The sequence below is a fragment of the Salvia splendens genome, chromosome 3 (assembly GCF_004379255.2).
Source record: "Salvia splendens isolate huo1 chromosome 3, SspV2, whole genome shotgun sequence".
Taxonomy (NCBI): Eukaryota; Viridiplantae; Streptophyta; class Magnoliopsida; order Lamiales; family Lamiaceae; genus Salvia; species Salvia splendens.
Window position 1 is genome coordinate 3032020 of NC_056034.1, and position 23060 is coordinate 3055079.

The following is a 23060-nucleotide window of genomic DNA, read 5'->3' on the forward strand; positions in this document are numbered from 1 at the left end:
TTGCTGAGAAGAAAGGGACGAAAATTGACAGAGACAGACAGTATGCATTATGCGCACTGTATTGGGTGTCCCCACCACCCATTTCATTTACAATAAAACAATCATCCACTCATCATCAACTGCCCCTTTCTCCTCTCTATAATTTTAAGATATGTTTTTTAATACATGGACCATTTATTATTTACACAACTTTAAATAATACTACTAGTACTATATGGAGTATTTTTCAATTTTCACTACTCTCCAATTACCAATATTATAAACTATACTGATCTAAAAATGTAAATACATGCACTTTAATACGGGAGATATTCAACTAGATTTATAGCGAATTTTTTCACGCAAAAAAACTATCTTTATTTGAATTTTCTCTTTAACATATCTTATTCTAGCACCATGTCCGATGAAGACAAAACATATCTTATTCTAGCATCATGTCCGGTGATGACAAATGGCAACAGTGGTACACTATCTTCGACGCCCTACCAACAGCACCTCAAGAAGGTGTCTACTTCCCCCACATGTCCGACATGCTCGGCATCCTCACGACAGTTCTGACGCTCGCGTTTCCTAGGAGGAAACAAGACATCTTCGAAATTATGTTTACATATTGGAGGATTCGATCATAGAAAATAACCATAAGGAGAATGCTTTTAGAGAGAATTTTGCTTAGGGTTTTCAATGAATTTCATATGTTAATTAAATCATAAGATCATTTAAATTAAAATATGCTATTAATACTAATAACTTAAAATAAGAAACGAATAAAAAATAAAAAAAGATAGGATCAATGAATAATTGAAGAAATGATGAATTATATGGATTTATATAGAGTAGTAGTACTATTTTGAAGGGAAGTGACATAATTCGAAATTTATTGACTTGCTACGATAATTTAAAACCCAATTGGTGGAAAAGATGTTTTGTCAACGCGCACTAAAACTGAGACAACCAATATTATTCCATCAAAATTTGACATGAAATTTGACGTGATGGCAGAGATGTTGGCTAACTCAGAATAATTGCAAAATTTGATATAAAAAGATGAATAATGCTACGCGGCCAGTCATAAATTAATTAAATAATAAAAAAAAAATATTTTTTTTAAAATTTTTGGTTTAATACTACTTGATTTTACTTTTATATCATCTTCATTATATGTTGTTCAACATGTTAGTGTTGCTCTTTCGTAGTTTTTGCTCAACTTATTACTACTGTCATTTCTTGATTGTTGCTCAACGTATACAGTAATTCGTGATATTAATGCGTTTTACGTAATGGAATTCAAAGATAAGTATCAACTCACAAGTCCATTCACACACATGTATCAACTCACAAGTCCAATTCAAAGATAAGTTTATATCGGTAATTCTATTTTTTTTATACATGTAAATGGACTAAATTAACTCTTTATGGCCGGCCACATTATGGCCATTTAGCATCACTCTAAAAAGATAGTGCAATGGATTTTCAGTCTCCGAATTAATGGTGAGATTAATGAAATTGCATTAACTGAAAATAAAAAGACTTAGTTTATCGACATATTAATTCACTGTTATATGGAGTATTCAAAATTCGCCAGTTAATTATCTGATTAATTAATCCGCATGTAAAATTTTTCTAACAAGACGACAAAAAATATTTGTTTTCGATTTTCAAAGTGATGTCTGCTCCTATGCTTTTTAGGATAATGACATCATAATTCATGATTTTCAGTTTTGAAGTTTAGTTATTTGTGAGTGGCCTTCAATTAACATAATTAGATAAGGACACTATTTACAACTTTATAGACACAATTTTATTACAATAACATCAATGTAAAGTTTTTATACTCATGCAGTAGTCCTCCCTATTACAAAACTGAAAGTTCACACTGTTGACTTGGATTAGTTTAAGACGATAATGACAATTAACGGTATAAACTGTCACAATTAATGGAATAGAAAATAAATTACTTTTTGAGTTAATCAATCAACCGATAATGCTTAATAAACTAACTTGTTGAGTTTGTTTATTAGCAACAGTCAACAACAATCAGTGCGTCCAACTAAACTAACTAAGTACTGTTTAAGGATTTGTTTATTTTTTATTTATCCAAATACTGCAACGTTTTGGCTAAAAATATCCTTTGCACGTGCGTACCAATTAGATTTATTTATTTATATTCCACTCGAAATAGTAATTTATTTATTTGTTTGTTTATTGGTTTTGTACTTGTAAGGATATATGACCATCGCATCAATTGGCGTGTTCCTACGAGTCAATGAATAATAGTAATAGTAGTAGTATACAAATTGATTAGATAATGTCCTTCCACATATACTACTCCATATTTTAACGGCCTATATATATTAAAAAAATATAACTGTAAGTATATATAAGAATTTTATATGTTATGTTAGTCAATATTTTACAGAATTGAATGTAATATAATCTCAAGCGTCATGTTCCATTTTAATGTGGGGAAGGTTGGGATTTTGTTTTACATTAAAATGATATGGTATATCTTGTGCCACCATTGTTAGTTAGCATGACACTCGTTTTATGTACGTTTAATATTGTTTCTTTTGTTTTATATATTTAGTTATTCTGATAGTATTAAAAATAGCATGTTTTATACTCCCCCATCCCGACTAAGATTGACACATTTCTTAGTTGGCACGGAATTTTAGGAGTTGGTGGTTAATGTAGTTAATTAGATGGAGTGGGTGTAAGTATTAAATAGAGAGAGAAAGAGAGTTAAATATTTAATTGGGGAGGGAAAAAAGTGGTTGAGTGTATTAATTGGATAGAGAAAGTTACCAAAAATAAAATGTGTCATCTTGATTAGGACAAACTTAAAAGAAAATTGTGTCAGTTTTAGTTGGAATGAAGGGAGTAAGTATTTAGTTTGATTCACTAAAAAATTGAACTTTTCCAAATTTGACGGTACTTAGTTAGTAATTTGTGACCAATATCATAAAGTGAGACAGCAAGAAAGAAACACAAAAGTAATATTGGGTTCAGAGACAAAACTTCTATTTCACTTTGTTCATAATTCAATTGGAGTCTGGAGAAGGACCAATTCTTTCACTTTCGAGGTCTACTTGAACTATAGTAGTAGCAACTTTCACTATTCATAATTCAACATTTTTTAATTCAGAAACAAGAATTTTACAAAACTAGACATGTACGTTTGTTATTGAAAAGGTTAAAAAAAATAGTTGCACTGCTTCTAATTAGAGGCCATATAGTAATAAAAAAGTGTGATAGATATAAGACAATTAATTTGTAATTTGTAATTTTTAACTTGGTATTTTAGAATATTCAGAAATTCAAACCAATTAGTGTAACTTGAAGAAGAAAATGTTAATATTAATTATTGGGTGTATGTTCATGTATTAGAAGTTGATGCCCTAGTTACTCACTCTCGATTTTGTCAACGAGGAATCAATTTTTATCAAAGTATGTTATGAGCGGACATGTAACTAGTCTTTTTTGAGCTAGTTAATTCGGATGCTTCGGAGGTGTTATGTCTTCTTATTTATTTTATGAACTTTGTGACTGTATTTATTGTAGTTTGAAGTTTCTTTTTTTTTTTGCTATTGAAGCTTATCATAGATCGTTTCTCGCCATTTTGTGGGAGCGTTTTCTAATAGTAAAGGCTAAAACTGGTCCTGAACATTGTGTCCATTTTATGATTTTGGTCTTATACTTTATCTTTTGAATTTTTGTATTCTGAACATTTTAATTCGGATCACAATTGGTCATACATTAACAATTCTGTCAATTTTTAACCCGATTTTGACCGATTTTGATGGTTTTAACAGTCTCATTCGGGTGGTTAAAACCGTTTAAAAATCGGTCAAAATCGGGTTAAAACCGTTTAAAAATTGACGGAATTGTTAGTGTATGACCAATTGTGATCCGACTTGAAATGTTCAGGATGCAAAAATTCAAAAGATAAAGACAGGGATGTCAATGTAGCCCGTAACCCGTGGGCTGGCCCGAATAGCCCGCCAAATTTATAGGGTTAGGGTTGGAAATTTCTAGCCCGATAAAATCACAACCCGATTAGCCCGCACCCGATTAACCCGCAACCCATTAGGGCCAGACCCGAAAACCCGATGGGCTGGCCCGAAAACCCGATAAAATTTCTATTATTCTATTTTTTTACTCTCAATTCGACATTTCATTGATTAATATTAACTAAAAAAATAATTTTCAATTTTATATTAAATATACAAATTATATATTTAATTTTTATTAATATAATAATTGATAAATAAATTAAAAACTTCAAATTCACAAAAAAATATATTTAAATTTCTAAAACATACATTAAAATTTTACGAAATATCTCAAATATTACTATTTGATCATGTTTATGATTGAGTTTAAGCATATATCTTAAATATATCATAATTAAATGTTTTACATTGTATGAATATTAGTAATTTTAATCATTATTTATTGGATTGATCGCATGTTAATATTATCGGTAGCAACCCGATTAACCCGCTGGGCTAGCCCGAAACCCGAGCTTTTAGGGTTAGGGCTGAGCTTTTATAACCCGAAAGAAATCACAACCCGATTAGCCCGCACCCGATTGACCCGCAACCCGAGTAGGGTTGGCCCGAAACCCGACGGGCCAGCCCGATTGACATCCCTAGATAAAGTATAAGACCAAAATCATAAAATGGACATAATGTTCAGCACCATTTTTTGCCTTTACTCTAGCTAAAAATATAAGACAATTAAATGATTAAATATAAATATTATTCCCAAATATAATTGAAAATGACGAAATACTATTCCCAAATCTCACTTGTTGAGTATTTTTTGGGTGGTTATCCAATTATTGCGATTCTCCTCCATCTACAACAATTATACATGATTGCGATTTGCAGGTTCTCTAGTGTCAGGGGTTATATAGTCATTTTCATGTGGTTAAAATAGATACCTCCATTAATTCCTCAAGAGACAGAAGAAATCAATCAAACAAAACCGCGTTTGTGTATAATTTAGTGTTTATTTGATGTGATTATGTTTATGATTTATTCTGAAACTGACTTTGATTTATTTTGATTTAAAATGTGTAAAATGATTACTTTATTTGGGAATATTGTTTTCAAGATGCAAATGTAGGACACGTGCTAATTAAGTAGTGGTAGCAATACAAATTCTTCGGTTTGATAATTGTTCTTTTTAGAGATAATCTTTTTTTCTATAAATAAATACTAGTAGTACTATACTTTAGTCCAAAAAGAATAGTTTTATAGTGGATGATATTTTTAATGCAAAATTGCTAAATTAAAAGAAAGATAGAATAAATGGTTGATAAGTTATTAGTAGATTATGAGACTCTTTCATTAAAAATGAAAAATTTATAATAAATAAATAGAGATTAATTTTGATGGACATTCACATAAAAAAACATAACTATTTTTCACGAATAAAAGTAATATCATATCTCAGATTTTCAAGAAAAAATTATGTGAAACACTTACTTCTCTTGCGTACATATTATGTGGCACACACTTGTGTAATAATATGTCGTTATTAGAATATATACATCTCAATACATTAGGTTATTGGTACATCTCATATAGTCACATAAGATGAATAAGTTAAGGCATAGAGGGAAGTACTCATTTTTCTTATTGTTTTTTGTTTTACTTCAAAATTATTGGAGATAGACAAACAAAACATATCTTCAACGGATGATAGTATAAGTTTTAAGTATATTTGTACACAGTACACATGCAATGTTTAGAGAATAGCATCCCAAAGATTTCATGTATGTTCCATTTGCATGAAATGTTAACCTACAGCATATAAAATCATGTGGGACCAGGCGGTTAAGACCTCCCCCTTAACGGGCTACTGCGTACCCTGATTGAACCCCCTCACATGATGTCAGGCCGGAGTGTGGGGGCCGCCAAGGCGACGGAATCGCCTTTTTGCTGCAATGTGGGACCATGCCACTATTCTCTCTCTCATCCGGCTAGGGGTGGCTAATACTGCTCATGTCCACGAAAAATAGTTACACGGAGTATTTTTCTATTTTGTGTCGTTCAATAAAATTAGTCTATATTTATAATAAGTTTCTTTTTCGAATGAGTGAATCTCATGTTCCACTGATAATATTTGAACCCACCTCTCTCTCTATCTCTCTTTATTTACTAATTTTGCACTAAATTCATATAATTCACTATCAAGACTATTCTTCGAAGTGGATCAGAACACCCTCATCACCTATAAAAAGAAATCGTATAGAGAGGAAGTTGATATGTGTAATAAGAAAAAATGATTTCATTATAGACACAAAATACATAAAGGTGTTTTTTTCCACACACACCAAACTGTATTCTCCAAAGCCAATCAATGTGCACAAATAGATTAAATCTTATGTAAAAAGAATTACAACTCAGCTCTCCAAACATCCCAATTACAGATTTCACACAATATACACGCATACACAAACAAACAAATGAAGAAATTATCAAAATTAACCAGAAACATTAACCAGCGCGCCTCTGCATCAGAATCAGATCATCATTGGGTAGCATCAATTGGAGTACCGGTCCTCGCCTGAGATATCCTGTTTGCATATATCGTCACCAGCCGGAGTTGTGTACTATTAAGCCCTTCCAAATATGGCAAGAATGCTTTCCCCAGCATGATATATATGTCCACCAGACAGAAAACAACAGTCTGCAATAACAGGGAAATTTCAAATTCATCCAACAAAAATGTAAAAGCTCATCAACCGATTACAAGACTATGTTTTATGTGAGCCAATACTATACAAGCATGATATGTGTGGAGTGGGTGGGGTTCCAATTTGGTCACCAGAAGGTCGATAGTAGGGAGGGAATGCTACGTATTCTCCAAAAGTAAAATTCTCAAAGCAGGGAGTAATCATTTTTACCTTCCGGACATCTGCACTCTGATTCCCAAATGCATCAAAAAGAGCAGGCAAAAACGAGGGCAACTGAGCCATCAGCTCCTCTTGAGAGAGCCTGCCTACAAGCTGCAAAGTAACATAACATTCTTAGATATTCCTAAGAATTCACAACACGTCACAGATGCTTTGATATAGTGGAAGTAAACAAACAAAAGATAAAATTAATGCCGCTTTAGTGATTCATATAATAATTCATAATCACATCAAAAAGGCATTGCCTCAAAATGCAGATTCCAAAGTAGTAAATCCATTAAATTAGTTTGCCCAATTTTGTATTGGATAGACTTTAGATACTTGATCACCTATTGCAGTCTTTCCCGTACATCATGAAACTGATTCCAAATTCATTCAGTAAAAGACTTGTCTGAAGACTTTCTTGCAAAACCTCACCTTGTACTCTTATCTTTGAACACAAAGGTGTGTTTGGATTATTGGTGGGTTAGGCTTTGTGGATTTAAATATACAGTCCCACTTGTTGAAAGTAAATAGAGAGATTTTAAAATTGTTTCCAATTCCAGGGTATTTGCTTTTCACCCTTAATTGGGATTAAGAATTCTTAAAAGAAAGACATGCAACCTTGAATCCTTTCCTCTTCTCCTTCCATTTCTTTCTCCTGTAATCTAAATAGGTTGAAAGGTACAAATAATAGCCTTTTCCCTTCTCCCTTTATGTCTCTCATATAAGATACCCCGTCAACCCAAGCCCCGCACTCCTAACAACACTGACGTAACCTCATTTTAATCAGCTTTGAATATTGTATGAACCCCAAAAACTCTTTTTGAGTGTATTTCCTCTCCTTAGTGGGATTTTATCTATGTATTCCACGTCTTTGGTGGTTGCATTTATTGATCTTTCAACTAATGTAAAAGTATGACTTCCAAAATTGAGTCTTACTAGAGTGGAGCAAATTTAAATAGATTGCTTGGCGAAAGTATCCATTAGGTTTGCCTTCAATCCCCTTAAAGGAGGTCCAAAGTGGGATTCCTAATTCACAACACCCTCCATTTTCTTTCCTACCATATTTTGTTTATCATCCCTTTTTGTTGATTGAACTTGGATGTTTCAAGGCAAGTCTTGGGAAATCCAGTTCCATGGAGCAAGGGTTCATATCAGCAAATCTTATTCATCAATTCATACAGAAATTGGAAAACGGATAGATCTTTATATCCTAAATTCAAAAATAGTTCATAGATTTTACCTTAGTCAAACAGTTTATGCATGTCACAAGAGTTCTCTCATCTTCGGTCACAAGCAGAGGCACAATAACCTGCAATGCAACAGAATAAAAAGATGGGGGAATTTTAAAATTTACTTCCAAATACCATGGAAACTAGACATGTATATAAATAATCCGTATAAATCATAAATAAACTTACACTTAGACACCGGAATGGATCATACTGAGACAACACAATTGTCAAGCAACGTTCGGATTCATTGGAGACCTGAATGTAGAGATAGAAGCAATGAGACGAAGAAGTAAAACTGAAGAAAAAGTACATAGAGCTTCAGGAAATAACATGTACCTTCAAAACGTTGTCCTTCGTCACATTAAGCAGCTTTTCAATTACAATCTCAACAGAATACTCCATTGACTCCTTCTGAAAAAGAGAAAAGTGCACGAGCATGGGCAGAATGTTGCTATATACAAATTCACAAAACAAAAAAATTTAGACATAAATATAGACAATGTACCTGATTCTTTAACATCTCAACAATGAGCGAGAGAACTAGCTCGCGGGCTAATGAGTCGGAATCATCCAGCATTTCAAGTACAGCAGTTAATATCTGATTGAAGTACTGAATACGCCATTTGTTTAGTAATCAGAAGCACAATGTTGTTGGATGATTGACCAAATATCACAAATTTAAGTTAGTCTACCGTGAAAAGTAAGTTAAGCAGCAATGGCTGTTACATGAAAAGTAATCTATTTAAGTTCGATGGATTTAACTGTTTACATTATAGTGACTTAAAACCCATGATACCCATCCAGTCATGAGTATATCAAGTTCTTTCACCACTACTCTCCTGAATCAAACATCTTACACTGAAATTCAACCCAATGCGCCGAGTTTGTTTTTCATATCCTTCCAACACGCCCAACAAATAAAAGAAAAAAAAGGAAAGTTGAACCAAAACTCACAAATATCAAAAGCTGTTTTTATCTAAAGAGCCGAGAAAGTATAACCAGATGAGGAAAAAATTATATAACATACTACCTTGCTCCAGACGGAGTGGTCATTAGATATGGAGATTTCAATCAACTGTTGAAGTGCTTGCCGTTTATTTGCTGAAGGACTGTCGTCACTCCCATTGCATATCTACCAAAAGTAAAGAAAGCCTAAGAAATATGTAACTGAAGACTTCCAGACCAATACTGCCACTGACAACCTCCTTGAAATATTACTCCAAATTAATTATTAAGATGCGGTCATGTTATTTGTAAACCGGAGGAACATGGCAAACTCAAATATATACAATATATAGAGAGAGAGGTGTGATCCGTTGCTAACTTTCTTAAGTTTCTGCTAACTCATCAATGCAAAGTATTAAAAATGTCAACACGATGAAATGTCAACATAAACTTAGTTGATATTTTAATATACTATGTTGATATTGATATTTAAAATGTCAAAACAGTGTATTAAAATGTCAACACAAATTTGTGTTGACATTTTTAATACCATGCGTTGATGAGTTAGCAATTTAAGAAAAGTTAGCATTATAACGCACCCCTATATATGTGTGTGTGTGTGTGTGGCGTCGTGTTAGGATGATAGCTACATTAATTTGATAACTTTGATAACTAATCAACTCGGTATATTAAAAAATGTCAATACAATGACATGAGTATGTCAACACAAATTTAGGTTGCCATTTAAATATAAATGTCAACACATAGACATAAGTATGTCAATCTAAATTTGTGTTGACATACTCTTGTCATTGTGTTGACATTTTTAATATACCAAGTTGATTAGTTATCAAAGTTATCAAATTAAGCTAGTTATCATTTGATTACACCCCTATGTGTGTGTGTACATATATAAACTTTTAGGAAGGCCAGCAAGCAGAAGAAAAGCTCACCATATGAAGAATCTGAGGGATACTTGGTCCTGTTTCGGTAGAAGAATTTAATTTAAGAGCAGGAAGTTCACGAAAACTTAGTGACGGTTCAGGTGAAGGCTCATTGTCAACCCCAATGTCTAGAGACTTCTGCAGATGTTCAGATCCAATCAGTCCATTGATGTCCAAACGTGATGTCAAAGAAACCTCCGCGTTTGGATGACTATCTATTGCTGATAATCCCACATTATCACCGGAGATATTAGGTATGTATTTCAAACTTTTGTGGTTTGAAGTTGTAACATCAGCATTCAAGTTAGTCTCTACCAATTGATGATGCAAATTGTCCTGTGTATCATCAGATTTTTGGTTCCCAATAGAACCTGTGATGAAGGATGCATCTTGAAGAGAGCTCCACTTCCTCCCACTATCACTGTCAATAGATCCAGAAGAATATCTACCAAACAACTGACTCTTCTTTAATGATCCATTATAGCCATCTTCAGAAGATGTTCCAACCACGTCAGATGGATCATATGAGGATTTGATGCGTCTCTCTTTCTTGCTTTGCAGAAAGTTCATGAGTTCTACCTCTATGCGAGGAGTATACTGCTTGAGGGCTCTTCTTAAGGAGTTCTGTTCTTCAACCGATAAGCTAAGAATGAAGTTCAATACCGCCACCGAGTCAAAGTGAGTATAAACAGATATTATGCATGTTATAGCTGCTTCCTTCAATTTTGTATTTTTGTCATGAACCAGTGGGGTTAATTTTGCAAGCCATAGCTTAAGGATGCCACTATTGGCAGAACCTTCAGAATTTGAAGCATGCTTGTTAAATGAACCAATAGCAAACTCAATAACAGCTAATTTTGCCTTGGGAGATCGTTGTTCGTCCAACGAACGCAACAGAGCAGGTAGAAGTGAATCGGTACCATATGTTTTGCCAACAATATCCAGTGTAGTTGAGCAAGGTTGCCTCACTAATTCCTTTGGATCAATCAACCTAGAAAAAACATGGGGTAGAATCCTCTCCATGTAACTTTCAAATGGCTTTCTGCAAGCTGGAATAAGATCTGCAAGAGTTGAAAGGGCTGCCTGTGCAACTTTGTGATGCGGGTCATCCAGGTGTTGAAAAAACAGCTTCATGACCTTCTCAAAACTCTGCATTACGTCTTGAATACCTCTTGGACCTTGCTGCAGAAGAGAATGAATATAACTAAATGCAGCCACCCGTGCATTCCAATCTGAACTAGAACTGAGCCCTTCATTTAGAGCATCAGTAAGAGTAGCTGGGCTGTCCGAATAACTTGAGAGATCACCCAGTGGGAGCTGACTGTCATCAAAGCTCCTCCTCCTGCCAGCAGACACTCGCCCAGTAGTGTTCTTCCTTAGAAGTGGACGCTGGAAATTCGGTACATGGTTACCATGTGACTCCCTATAACTAGCATCTCTGTATTGTGTCTCTAAGTACTGTTTATCTTGAACGTTCATGTATCTCCTTGAATCCCTAAAATCAGGATTTTCTTCAGCAAATCCTCTATCTTGTACCTTTTCTGGAGCTCTCTTGGCTGAGTAAGAAGAATGCACAGACAAAAGCTCACTTCCAGTGCTGTTATAATATGATAGTTTACTCGACTCCTTAGAGGCTTGGATTTGTGTAATGATATCAGAAAGCACCAACCCTCCATTGCGATTGTTGCCTTTAGATATACCAGATACCGGATCTGTTAAAGAATTTGTAAGACTATTTGATGCTGGAACCGCAAGGGGGAATGGTGGATCACGAGAAGATGGAGGGTCAACTCCTGCACTAGGGGCAAGAAAATAAATAGTTAAACCATTCATAGTCATAGAAGAATCATGGAATCAAGATAGTCAGCCGTTAAAGAAAGACTAAAAGTATTCCAAAAGTGGAAATTTTTTTGAAGAGTCACTATCCAACCAAAGAGGACCAGATACATTAACAATTTAAAATTGAGAGAATAGAACAAAACTAAGTACCTAAGTCCAAACTGGAGGATCGTCCTCTCTCTGATATATCCAAGCCTCTCAGCATACTCTCTATGGCAGTGACCTTCTGCTTGCTCGAGTGCAACACACTTTCTAGGCTACGCTCTGCACCCTTGCCCATAGATTTTGCTTGAGAGATCAGTAGTCCAGAAGTAAGAGATGTCCCTGAGGATAAACTACCGCTTCTATCCATTGCCACTATCGCAGAAGTCCCATAACCAGGTATATTTGAAGGTGTGGATGCATGAGTGGAGAATGACATGTTAGAACTTCTTTCACGAATGGAAGGTGAAGCATGTCTTCTATGCATTCCTCCATCTTCATCGTTTATTACCTAGCACCAGCTATTATTTCTCAGCTAATAGTTTCACAGCAATAGAAGGATTCAGAACAAAAGCTAGAAAATATGTGTACCCTTTGAACAACAGGATCAAAAGACATGAACAGACGCCGGGAGCGATCAGGCCATGTTTTAGCAAACATTCTGTAACAGGTCCTTGCAGTAGATCGTACCTATTCACAGTAATGTAGCCTGTGAGATTGAAGTACAGTAAAGTGTGTCTGCAACTATCATAAACCTGAGATATGAATGCTGATTCATCTGATAATAAAAGGACAAATAGCAGATGGCTGTCCATCCATATAAATACAAAGAGGTATATCAAGGAAACAAACCTCACTCATTGCATCAGCCACACAACATCTAATAAGATCTTCATAGAGGTCAGCCGACCGTTGTATTTCAGGTGCATCAGCCCAATATTCAAGTATAAGAAGCGCATAATCACAACACCTAATTTAGGAAATAGAGGCATAAGTACAAAGGTACAAGATAAAGTTTGTACTATAAAAAGAGCATAAGACAGAAGACCAAGCAACATAGAGAACAGCATAATAATACCTCGCACGGAGTATAGCATTGCGGTCATTCTTTGCAGAGTCAACAATCCGGGGAAGTACACGAGGAACTTTGCAATTGCGTAACATCTGTAGATCAAAATATATCTCAAATGTCAGAATGATATTAAGATTATCTTATTTTTTTAGAAAAAGACCACCTAACAAAACATTACCGTCTTTATGCAGTTATCCGCCGACTCTGCAATTACAAGCACTGTTATGACAACAAGCTTGAAAAGGACCTAAATTGCAGGAAGAATAGTGAGAGGCAAGATTAATTGTATCAACTACCATAATGTGTACAAAGAGTTGTTCTCACCGGAATAAACATCTCAGCGCATCCCTCAAAATCCCCCAAGAGATCTTTAGATAAGAAGTTTAACAAATGACATCCCTAGCAAATGGAAATTAGAAAAGTGAAAAGACCGAATTGATAAAACTTTCAGCCAGTAATTAAAAGTAACAAATCAAATTCTCCGATATGTTTAATTTAGCAAGAGTGGCTAAAGTATCACAGACAAATGACTTTTTAGCACTATAAACGTGTTATTTTCATACTCCTCACACGAGATAAAGCCAGCAGCTTTTGGCACTTTCTATAAAAGATAAACAACTTTAAGTATATGTCATAAAGGTACTCCCTCCGTGCCCTCATAGTTGAGGCGAAACTTTTCGGCACGGATTTTCAGAAAAGGATGTTGAGTGTGTTAAATAAATAGATAAAAAAGTAAGAGAGAATAATGTAGAAAGTGAATGAAGTAGAGAGAATAAAGTAAGAGAGAGTAAAGTACAAGAGAGTAAAAAGTTACTACATATGGAAATGACTCAACTATGAGGGAACTTCCCAAAATGGAAAAATGACTCAACTATGAGAGAACAGAGGGAGTACTAAACTGCTCATGGAAAAAACCAGTGGGACTGAAGACATCAGTAGGATGCATACATTATTGCATTTGCATTACAGAAAAAAATTCTCAGTAGAGTTAGCAAGCCTATAATGAATTAAAAATTGAGTGTTGTGATAAATTATTAGTATCTCATCATAGTTTCGCGCAATGTAAATGCCAATACACATAGAGAGAGAATGGTCTAAGCAATCAGATAGGGCCAAACCTGCTTGACAATGCTAGAACGCCGATCTGATAATTGTGTGCTCAAAGGACCAATTAGCTGCTTGAGAAGCCCCCGGAAACCAGGGTAATCAGCTGCACCTGCACAATTAAAAAAGAATTGTAAGTGTTTCTGCTAATCCTGATCAACAAAATGAATCATCATTAGACAACTTAATTTATTACAGCAGGAACTATGCACTTCTGTAACCTAAAATGAAATTATCTATTCAACATATTACGAGGCTGTACTTGTAGTATAAAGAATAAAGTCTTGGATTCGCGACAAGACTGGTTTTGTTAAAAAAAATTTGGAACCAGTGCTTGGATAATGATGTATTGAACGGACCTCCAATAACAAGGCCTTCAACTCTCTGCATGGCAGCAATACGTACAGACCAATCTTTTTCAGGCACTAAGGTAGAAGCAATCTTCTCAAACTCTCTTGTAAGCTCTTTTTCAGAATATACTTTAATAGGTTCTACTGGCTTTTCTGTGATGTCACCATCTGCTGCTCAGAGTCAAAGGAGACAAAATTAATCAAAAGTTGAAGCAGAAGTATTAAGTTGTTATTTATGTAAAAATGTAAAGTATAAAGGGAATGGATAGAGTTTCACTTTCTTGTGCATTTCAATCGTAAACTGGTTTTTATGATAGCAATTTTTTCTATACAATATAACCTTCAAGAAATTTTAAGGCATTACCCTAAACCTCATTTATTATGAAAAATAATGGGATTATATTATAACGCTTGAGCTCAAGTGATAACTTAACCAAATATTAAATTCTTAACAAAAACAAAGAAAAATAGCTAGATGACTATAAAATGCAACACAAATTTGTAGGTAGGCATTTTCTTATGAGTACTGACCTCCAAAGAGAGAATTTTCGCGTGACGTGGTTTTGGCCTTTGGGCTACTTTTCTTTGGATTATGCATCGTAGGCTTGGTCTCAGTAGATGAGTAATTGCTCACAATAGCATCTGAAGAGTGAATCTTGGGCTCAATCTTTTCTACTCTGGCATTAATATCTCTTAACTGCAGCCAATTTTTGACAAAAAGCATTTCAGAAACAGTTCAATCATGTGCTCTTTTATGTTTAAAAATGATTCTGTTGAAAAGGAGTTAAGCGTAACAAAAATTTCTGTTTTGTTCGCTCGAGTCACGATACAAAAACTTTTGACCAACAATTACCATTGCTGCAGGTAGATGATGTCGATTCAATTCTTCAAGGAACTGAGGCCCAGCCTGAGTATACATCTCCTGAGATTGTCAACCAAAAATTAAGGAAAAAGTAATCTTTAGCTCAGAAAACTACTTAGGTACGCAGGCAGTCTAGAGAAACAATACCAAATAAAGCATCAGAAAAAAGAATGATACATATGTATGCAACAAATTCCTGAAGTATGAGCTTCACGAAATCACATCACCCTAAAAAAATAGAACTCTTTTTTTTTGCAGCATTTACCAATTCCTAGAGAGTAAATCAAACACCAGTCAATTGTAAATTGAAGCTACCAACCCATTTAATGCCCTAAAGTTCGCCAACTTTGGATGACTAAAAGTGTTTATGGTCAAACCACCAAAACTGCCAACTAAAAAGTTGAGATTGTTATGTTAAGTACAATCATAAAAATGATCATTATATTTAAGCAATGTTCAACTCAGCATCTGACAATAAGACACATCGAACAGCAACTGAAACACCAATTGCGTAGCCGTAAAGAAAAAAAATCATTAGCATGTAGTAAATCATAATATACTTCCTCCTTGTTTGCAGGATATCATAAACGATGACGCCGCTGCCAATTCTCTAGAAAATCATTTCCACAACACAAGGTGCAAATGCACCACGTTGATTTTAAGGTGAAGCCTTTTGCCAGCCTTATCCAGAGAAAAAGTTTCCTAAACCAAGGATCAGAAACTGTTGACATTTTTCTTCCATCTTACACTACCCATATTCAGCCTCTCACTATTACTCCCTCCGCCCCATAAAAATATGGACATTTGGGACGGCACGGGAATTACTGCACAATTGGTAAAGTAAGAGATATAGAAAGAAAAAGTAATTATAGTATTTTAATGGAGAATGGAGCCCACCTTAGTAGAGAGAAGAAAGTTACCAAAAATAGAAGGGGATATTTTTATGGGACATCATAAAATGGAAAATGTCCTTATTTTTATGGGACGGAGGGAGTAGTTTCTACGTTAGTAACATTTGAAGCACTAAAATGCTGGCCTAACAAGCAAGAACAAGAATCTCATCTGTGTAGATGGGCTCCATTTACTAAGCAAATCCTAATATGACTATAAGTCTATAACATCATCTACACTTTTTTGTATAACTTTGTTCACTAATATTTTCCATGAAATAAACTGCATACTTCCTCTATATCCAGACAACATAGCATGAGAAATGTCAACCTTTATAAAACAAGTGAGTAGAAATCTGCTACAATCACTGGTTAGTAAAGCATGTTTTCTTTAAGTAAGATGCATGGCCACATCGCATATGCAAGCGTAATAACTCGATATTTTTAGAGAAAATTTATTAAAAATATAGCTAAACATATTCTAAAGATCCTTGTCAGAGAAACATGCATAACTAGATGACAGCCAACAAATAGTACCATGTATATTCCCGTTTTCATGAAGCAGCCACAGGATTTTATCAGTCAAAAACAAGACCATCCAAGGGCATAGCAAAAAGGAAGAGTGTATTCTAAATGAACTACATAGCTTAGCAAGAAACTGATAACATCACAGCTAACCGGCCTACATACTCCATAATGGGTCCACCTGAAATACAATCTATCTTCTGAACGCAGAAGCATTTTCAACTCTGAATATGTAAAAAAACCTATAACCATCCAAATTTAATCTTAATAAGATATTTGAATTTATTAGACATTCATGCTTCAAAGCTTGGTGGTGGTGGTGCAATACAGGTGATGATAGAAGTAGTTATGGCTGTTGGAAGACAGGTGACAAACAATACACAGCAATTTTCCTAACCTCAATGCATGAAATAGCTGCCTCCCTAACACCAGGGTTTGGATCATTCAGCATCTGCAAAATCTGATCCAAGAAGATATCACATTAGGTGATTCATTCTTGCTAAAGTAATCATGCACAATAGCTTCACTTTAAAATGTAAGCTTGTGCCACTCAAATTAATAGAGTCAACATACAGGAGGAAGAATGGCACGCTGAAGAGGTAGTTCTGTAGATGCAAAGAGACCAATAGCTGACGTGACTGTGCGAGCAAACTCTTCTCGAATTCTCCAACTTCTGTGCATCCAAGCATAAGATCCTGCCCTTTCAACGATAATTGTTGGTGAAGAAACCTGCAGCAGAGTTGACACTCTCAGTCGCAGAATGAAACTCATACAATTCATTATACATTCAATTTAATACTTGAGTTTTTTGAGTTATCAGAGTTCAGTCTCATTTGCATGACACAATTACAAAGGCATATTAACACATCTTAATCAAAAAAATTGAAGAGACTTTTAATGAAAGAAACAATCTATTGAATCAGGTTAGCGATTTCTTCCATTGCTAAATTCCAGTATCAGAGTGATGGCATTAGAAAAGATATAAAGGAGGATGAGGGGAAGAGGGAGAGAGAGTTCAAATTAACCTTCTATTATCAAATATGAATCTAACAATATTCAAACCATCTAAGAGAGACTCGAGTTCAAGATCACCAAAAAAATTACATAAAGAGGAACATTAACTTTCTTAGACAGAAACATGTTTAACAGAGGCATTCTCAATGGAGGATTATCAGACTTCAGTCTCAAGAGAGGTTTCACTGTTTCAGTACTCTTACAGATTTGCTCCATTGATTTAAAAATGGAAAATATACAATGGAAGTAGCATCACACTTTAAAGTGACTGCAAATTTCAATGGATATACCTAGGAATGGGATATTGCAATTCTACGAAATGGACCCCACTTCTTTCTTCCCATTGTTTACCATGAGTTTCGTGTAGCCTAAACCACATAAGTATGTTACATCAACCCCTCCCACTTTTCAAAAGGAAGGAAATATCATTTACATAGAACTTATATTTTCTAGTGAAGTACAGGTTCCATGATCTCTGTAGCTTTCAAAGAAAAACCTAGAAATTCGCGACTGTAAAATTGCACAAGTCAAAATTTCAAGTTGGGAGGAGTTTATAGTTATAAATGGCAAAGTTAAACTAAATCTGATTGTTAAGATAATGGACTTTGTCACTTAGTAGACAAAATTAAACTGCGGACATTAAGCAATACAGACAACGGTCTATCTATTAGCAACATTTGAATAGCATTGGTTATCCCTATTGCAAACCCTAGATGATTCATATCCGGATAAATTCCCCAATAGGTTATAAAGACCAATTTAGAACGTATAAGAGCAATCACCAATAAAAGAATTCACGGCCAAGTAACAGAAAACCACACGCAATTGCGATGTTATTAAACCCTCATCAGCGGAGCAAATAAAGAAAAACCAAAAACATGAACATAAATTTGAAATTTGAACCCTTCGGAAGCACCAAACACCACATTAAAAGCCATTACCGCCACCTAACTGGCATCCACCAATCGCACAAAATTTACAAAGCAAGCACAGAATGAGCATAGCTGTACAGCACTTGTGCACAAACATTTGAACCCCGTACCTCCATGAGAGTGAGCAGCAGCCTCCTGGCGGCATCCCTAACAGGCTGTTTGGCGTCACCGAGCCTCTCTACCACCGCCGGAACAAGCGCATTGAAATGCAGCTTGAAGTGCTCGCCAGAGAGCACGGCGGCGGAGGCGAGCGCCTGCAAACCGCCCTGTGAGACACGGAAGTTGTTATCCTTCAAGAGATCTAGGCCGACGTCGACGAGTGACGTCACCTCCGACGGAGATAGCGTCTTTCTCGAGGCTTCAAGGAGTTGGTGGAGGCGCTCGACGCCCGCCATCCGCTCCTTAGTGTCTTTCGCACGCGCCAACTCCAGCGCCTCCTCCATTACTTCGGCGGTAGGAGCAATTCGATGATTTCGCAGGGAGCGATCTCGCCAACGGCCGATCGGATCCGGTCGGAGTTGGAGAGTGAGGAAAGGGGAAGTTCAAGTGCGGAGAGAGAGAGAGAGAGAGAGATTGGAAGATAGATAAAAATGTGTAATGACAGTCGGAAAACAAGTCAAGTTAATTTGACATGGCTAAAAATTAAAATTCTTTGGAGTATGATTTTTTTTACTTATATTTTTAGGGGAAGGGAGTTTATGTTAGTTATATTCCCCCCTAATATTCTACGAAGCAAATATTTTAAATTAACACATATTTTTACTTTTAAATATTTCTTTTAAGCCCCCCAAAAAATAAAAGTGCATACAATTTCGAACCATGAATTGGAAACTCTCTAACTAATTGTGTCTCAAACAACCACTCTTTTTTCTGTTATTATTAATTTTTTTTGGTTAGGCTGATGCATGGGGAGGGGATCCCTCCCCTGATGCATGACATAACATTTGAGTGTGGGTTTTCATTTTCAATTAGGTAAATAAACAACTCAGAGAAATAGGTAGATCGAAATGTTGCTTAAATGATTTTCATTTTCTTTTTACTCGGAAAGGATCATGGTGGAGTTTAATGTTTATTTCTTTGCTTTGTACAAAAATATTATTAAGTCTTTAAGTTCATCTTTTGTTTTTCCGCGCCTTGATATTTTATAGTACTATGTATACTAGTAGTAGTTTCATTTTATTTATGTCCTTGCACTTTTATTGGAATGTTTATAATAGTTCTAGTATTAATGAAGACAAATTAAAATACTGTACTATATGCTATTGTTACATTGAACCCTAAGATCAATTGATAAACTAATTTAAATGCTATCAATCATGTTGCAGGGCTTGATAACGCCATTGATGCGTTCAAGACAAATTTTGTTAAGTATCAATGCCTTGAATATTGGAAAACATTTCATGGTCATATTCTCCTCCAATTTTGGGTTGTTTTAGTATGATTTGTAACATTTTATTTAGTAGTACTTATTTAGTAAGTAAGATTTCAAACCATACAACTGTATCATAATATTAATACAACAAACAATGGATATATTAATTTGATTTGTAAAATATTAAGTATTTTTGCTTTTATTTTATATTTACATGTGTTCTAACATGTAACGTAAACATTGATCGAAATATCAATAGAAATTTAAAAAGTCACTAACATAATGCAGTACAGCAAAGATACAGATATTGAAATTATTTTAGTTATACGTAATCAAATCGTAATGCTACATATAATAGTTTATGGTAGTTCACTAAAAGTGGACAAAAAATAACAAAGTTTAATAAAAACTTAAAGGACCACAAATATGTAATGAAATATTTGGTGTCCATTGATAGTGGAGTAAGTTAAAAATAGATTTAACTTATAATAGATTTGACATTATAACAAGTGTATATTGTGGTATAGGGGGAAATTAATACTCCATTAATAGCAATTAAGGTATATATGAGGTGATTAAGTCTAATACATTAACATCTCTAGGTTTTTAGTAAGGTTAGAGAGGTTATCAATTACTTAGGATATCTTCAATCATTTACACCAAACTAAAACTCATTTTTAAATATATGTGATACCAAATTTTATTTCAATCATCCACATTAAACTCAAAATTTATACTCCAATTTTAGTATATGTTTCACATTAAGCTTGTATAGCATTTTAGGTAATTGATTCAGTTATAACTGAATTAACAGATGAATCATAAAAAAAATAGTAGTTAGTTCAATTCAAAACCATAAAAAAAGTTTTTAAAAGAATTAATACAATGTCAGAGTAATCTGATAATTATAAATTAATGTGCATGTTTTGTCAAAATAATACTAGACTGTCGGTGAGATGTGCAACTTGGCTTCGTTATCTGATTTAGCCATTCCGTGGGGAACACAAACGGTTGTCTATTTAAATTATAAAAGAAAAAATCGTAGGGTGCAAATTAATAAGAATGGTGGATTTAATCCAATTCTAAATATCCATCAAGTGAAAATTCATTATAGATGGAGAATGATTATTCTTGAGAAACAACACTTCTAATTTTTAAAAGGCACGTATAGTTTATGCTTCTCAAATAATTTTTGGTACATTACCTACGAAATAAATAAATTAGCAGTACTATTTGCAACAATGCTTTGTGCTTTTATTTATAATGTGACATTATCATATTCACAAAGAGGAAAGATAAACTAACAAAGATTGTATATACAAAATACCCTTTAATTTAGTTCTATTTTTTAGGATTTAATGTTGGATATTTTTTAGTAAAGTTTCATTGATTTAGATTATGAATTATTTATGGTAATACTAAATAACACACTACATAATTAAAGTACTATATTTAATTGTAAAATAATTACTAGTACTATATATTACGATATATTTTTTTAAAAAACTTATATTTGATCATTTTATACTTTAGTATCTAGTTTTTTTGTCATTTGTATTGTTTATTCATAACTTGTTTGATTATTTTTTGTTCATTTTTTTTTTATTTTAAATTGTCATACGATATAAATCATCAATGTTGTGACAATAAAATAATTTAATATATGAAAAAAATAAATAAAAATAATAAAGCATTTCCATATTTGATATGTGGACAACATGAGAAAATATTATACCAATACTGATTTAACATTTCTTGCAATATCTTTTCATTTTTGTGTTATTTTCCTTTAATATTATTTTTCCTTAGCTTGTTCCCTTTTTTCATTATATATCCAAAACCAGATATATGAATACTTTTTATTTTAATTTACTTTTAGTGTTGAGTATTTCTATATTAAGAAAATACTAATTATTATTTCTTTCTTAATTAACATGAAGGGTGTTTATAGTAGAAATTAAGTACATATACAAGTAGTTGCATTTATATTTTATAATTTTTAGAATTATTCAATCATGAAATAGTTTGATGCATATAAATTTTTAACTTATTTTTTAATATCATATCAATTTTAATTTCATTGCATGATTTTTTTATTCTGGATGTAGAGAATAAAATGAAATCGACTTAATGATAATTAATTTGTTGAATGACGGTACTCATAAATTAAGTACATATTCTTATACTATAATTTTTATAGTTAACAGTTTTTTTTAGTCATTTTACAATTTACAAATTTTCGATTCGAATGACTAATATAGCTTTAGTGTATTTTTAGTAGTACATATTGAATTTATTTATGTCTCATGGTTTTAAATAATGTTGAGTCACGAGAAAATTGATTTAATAATTATCGCTTAGATGAATGACAATAAAAAATTAAATATATACACATGTAGTCACTTTTTAGAATTATTCAATAATAAATTAGTTGGATGTGGATGACTATTATTGTTTCAATTTAATTTTTATAATTTTTTACATAAAAATAATAATTTTATTTCATGATTTTTTAGTCAAGAAGAGTATATAAGTAAACTTACTTTATTATCATTAATTGGTTGGATGATAACGCTAAGAAATTAAGTATATATACTGTAGTTATTTTTATAATTTACAATTTAAGAGTCATCCTATTTGAATTATTTTATCGTTTTAATTTATTTGTTACTATTACATATCAAAATTATCTCTATTTCATGATTTTTTAATCTAAGATGTAGAGTATGCAAAGAAATCAACGTATTGATCGTTAATTAGTTGGATGACAGTACTAAAACAAACTATATACATGTAGTCATTTTTATAATTTACAATTATTAAAACTATTATAGTTGAATGCGAATGATTATAATTTATTGTTATTATTTTAATGTAATTTTTATTATTTTTTTTCATGGTTTTGAGTCAAGATATTGAATATAAAAAAATGATTTAATGATCATTAATTAGTTTGATGGAAATAATAGGAAATTAGGTAAATATACAAGTGGTTGTTTTATAAATTACAATTTTACAATTTACTAATAAGAGTATTAAAATAGTTGGATACGAATGACTATTATTTGTTATTTAATATTTACTTTTTAC

General features: G+C 33.4%; 1 protein-coding gene across 2 annotated transcripts; it reads right to left on the reverse strand.

Annotated features, from left to right (window-relative positions):
• Nucleotides 1-6276: 6276 nt before the first annotated feature.
• Nucleotides 6277-19201, reverse strand: LOC121794378 (CLIP-associated protein-like). Of its 2 annotated transcripts, none has more exons than XM_042192511.1 (21): nt 18709-19201; nt 17226-17381; nt 17050-17112; nt 15229-15297; nt 14907-15072; nt 14385-14543; nt 14040-14137; nt 13246-13320; nt 13100-13168; nt 12928-13013; nt 12702-12819; nt 12441-12539; nt 12018-12360; nt 10038-11821; nt 9170-9271; nt 8645-8749; nt 8476-8550; nt 8326-8394; nt 8148-8216; nt 6914-7015; nt 6277-6696 (listed from the first exon to the last, which is right to left on the reverse strand). In XM_042192511.1, the coding sequence occupies exons 1-21, from the start codon at nt 19039-19041 to the stop codon at nt 6538-6540; spliced, it is 4299 nt and encodes a 1432-aa protein (XP_042048445.1). In that variant the 5' UTR covers nt 19042-19201; the 3' UTR covers nt 6277-6537. The 2 variants fall into 2 exon arrangements, with proteins under 2 accessions (XP_042048445.1, XP_042048444.1); XM_042192510.1 differs by having other exon boundaries at nt 14385-14546.
• Between the last annotated feature and the right edge of the window lie 3859 nt (nt 19202-23060).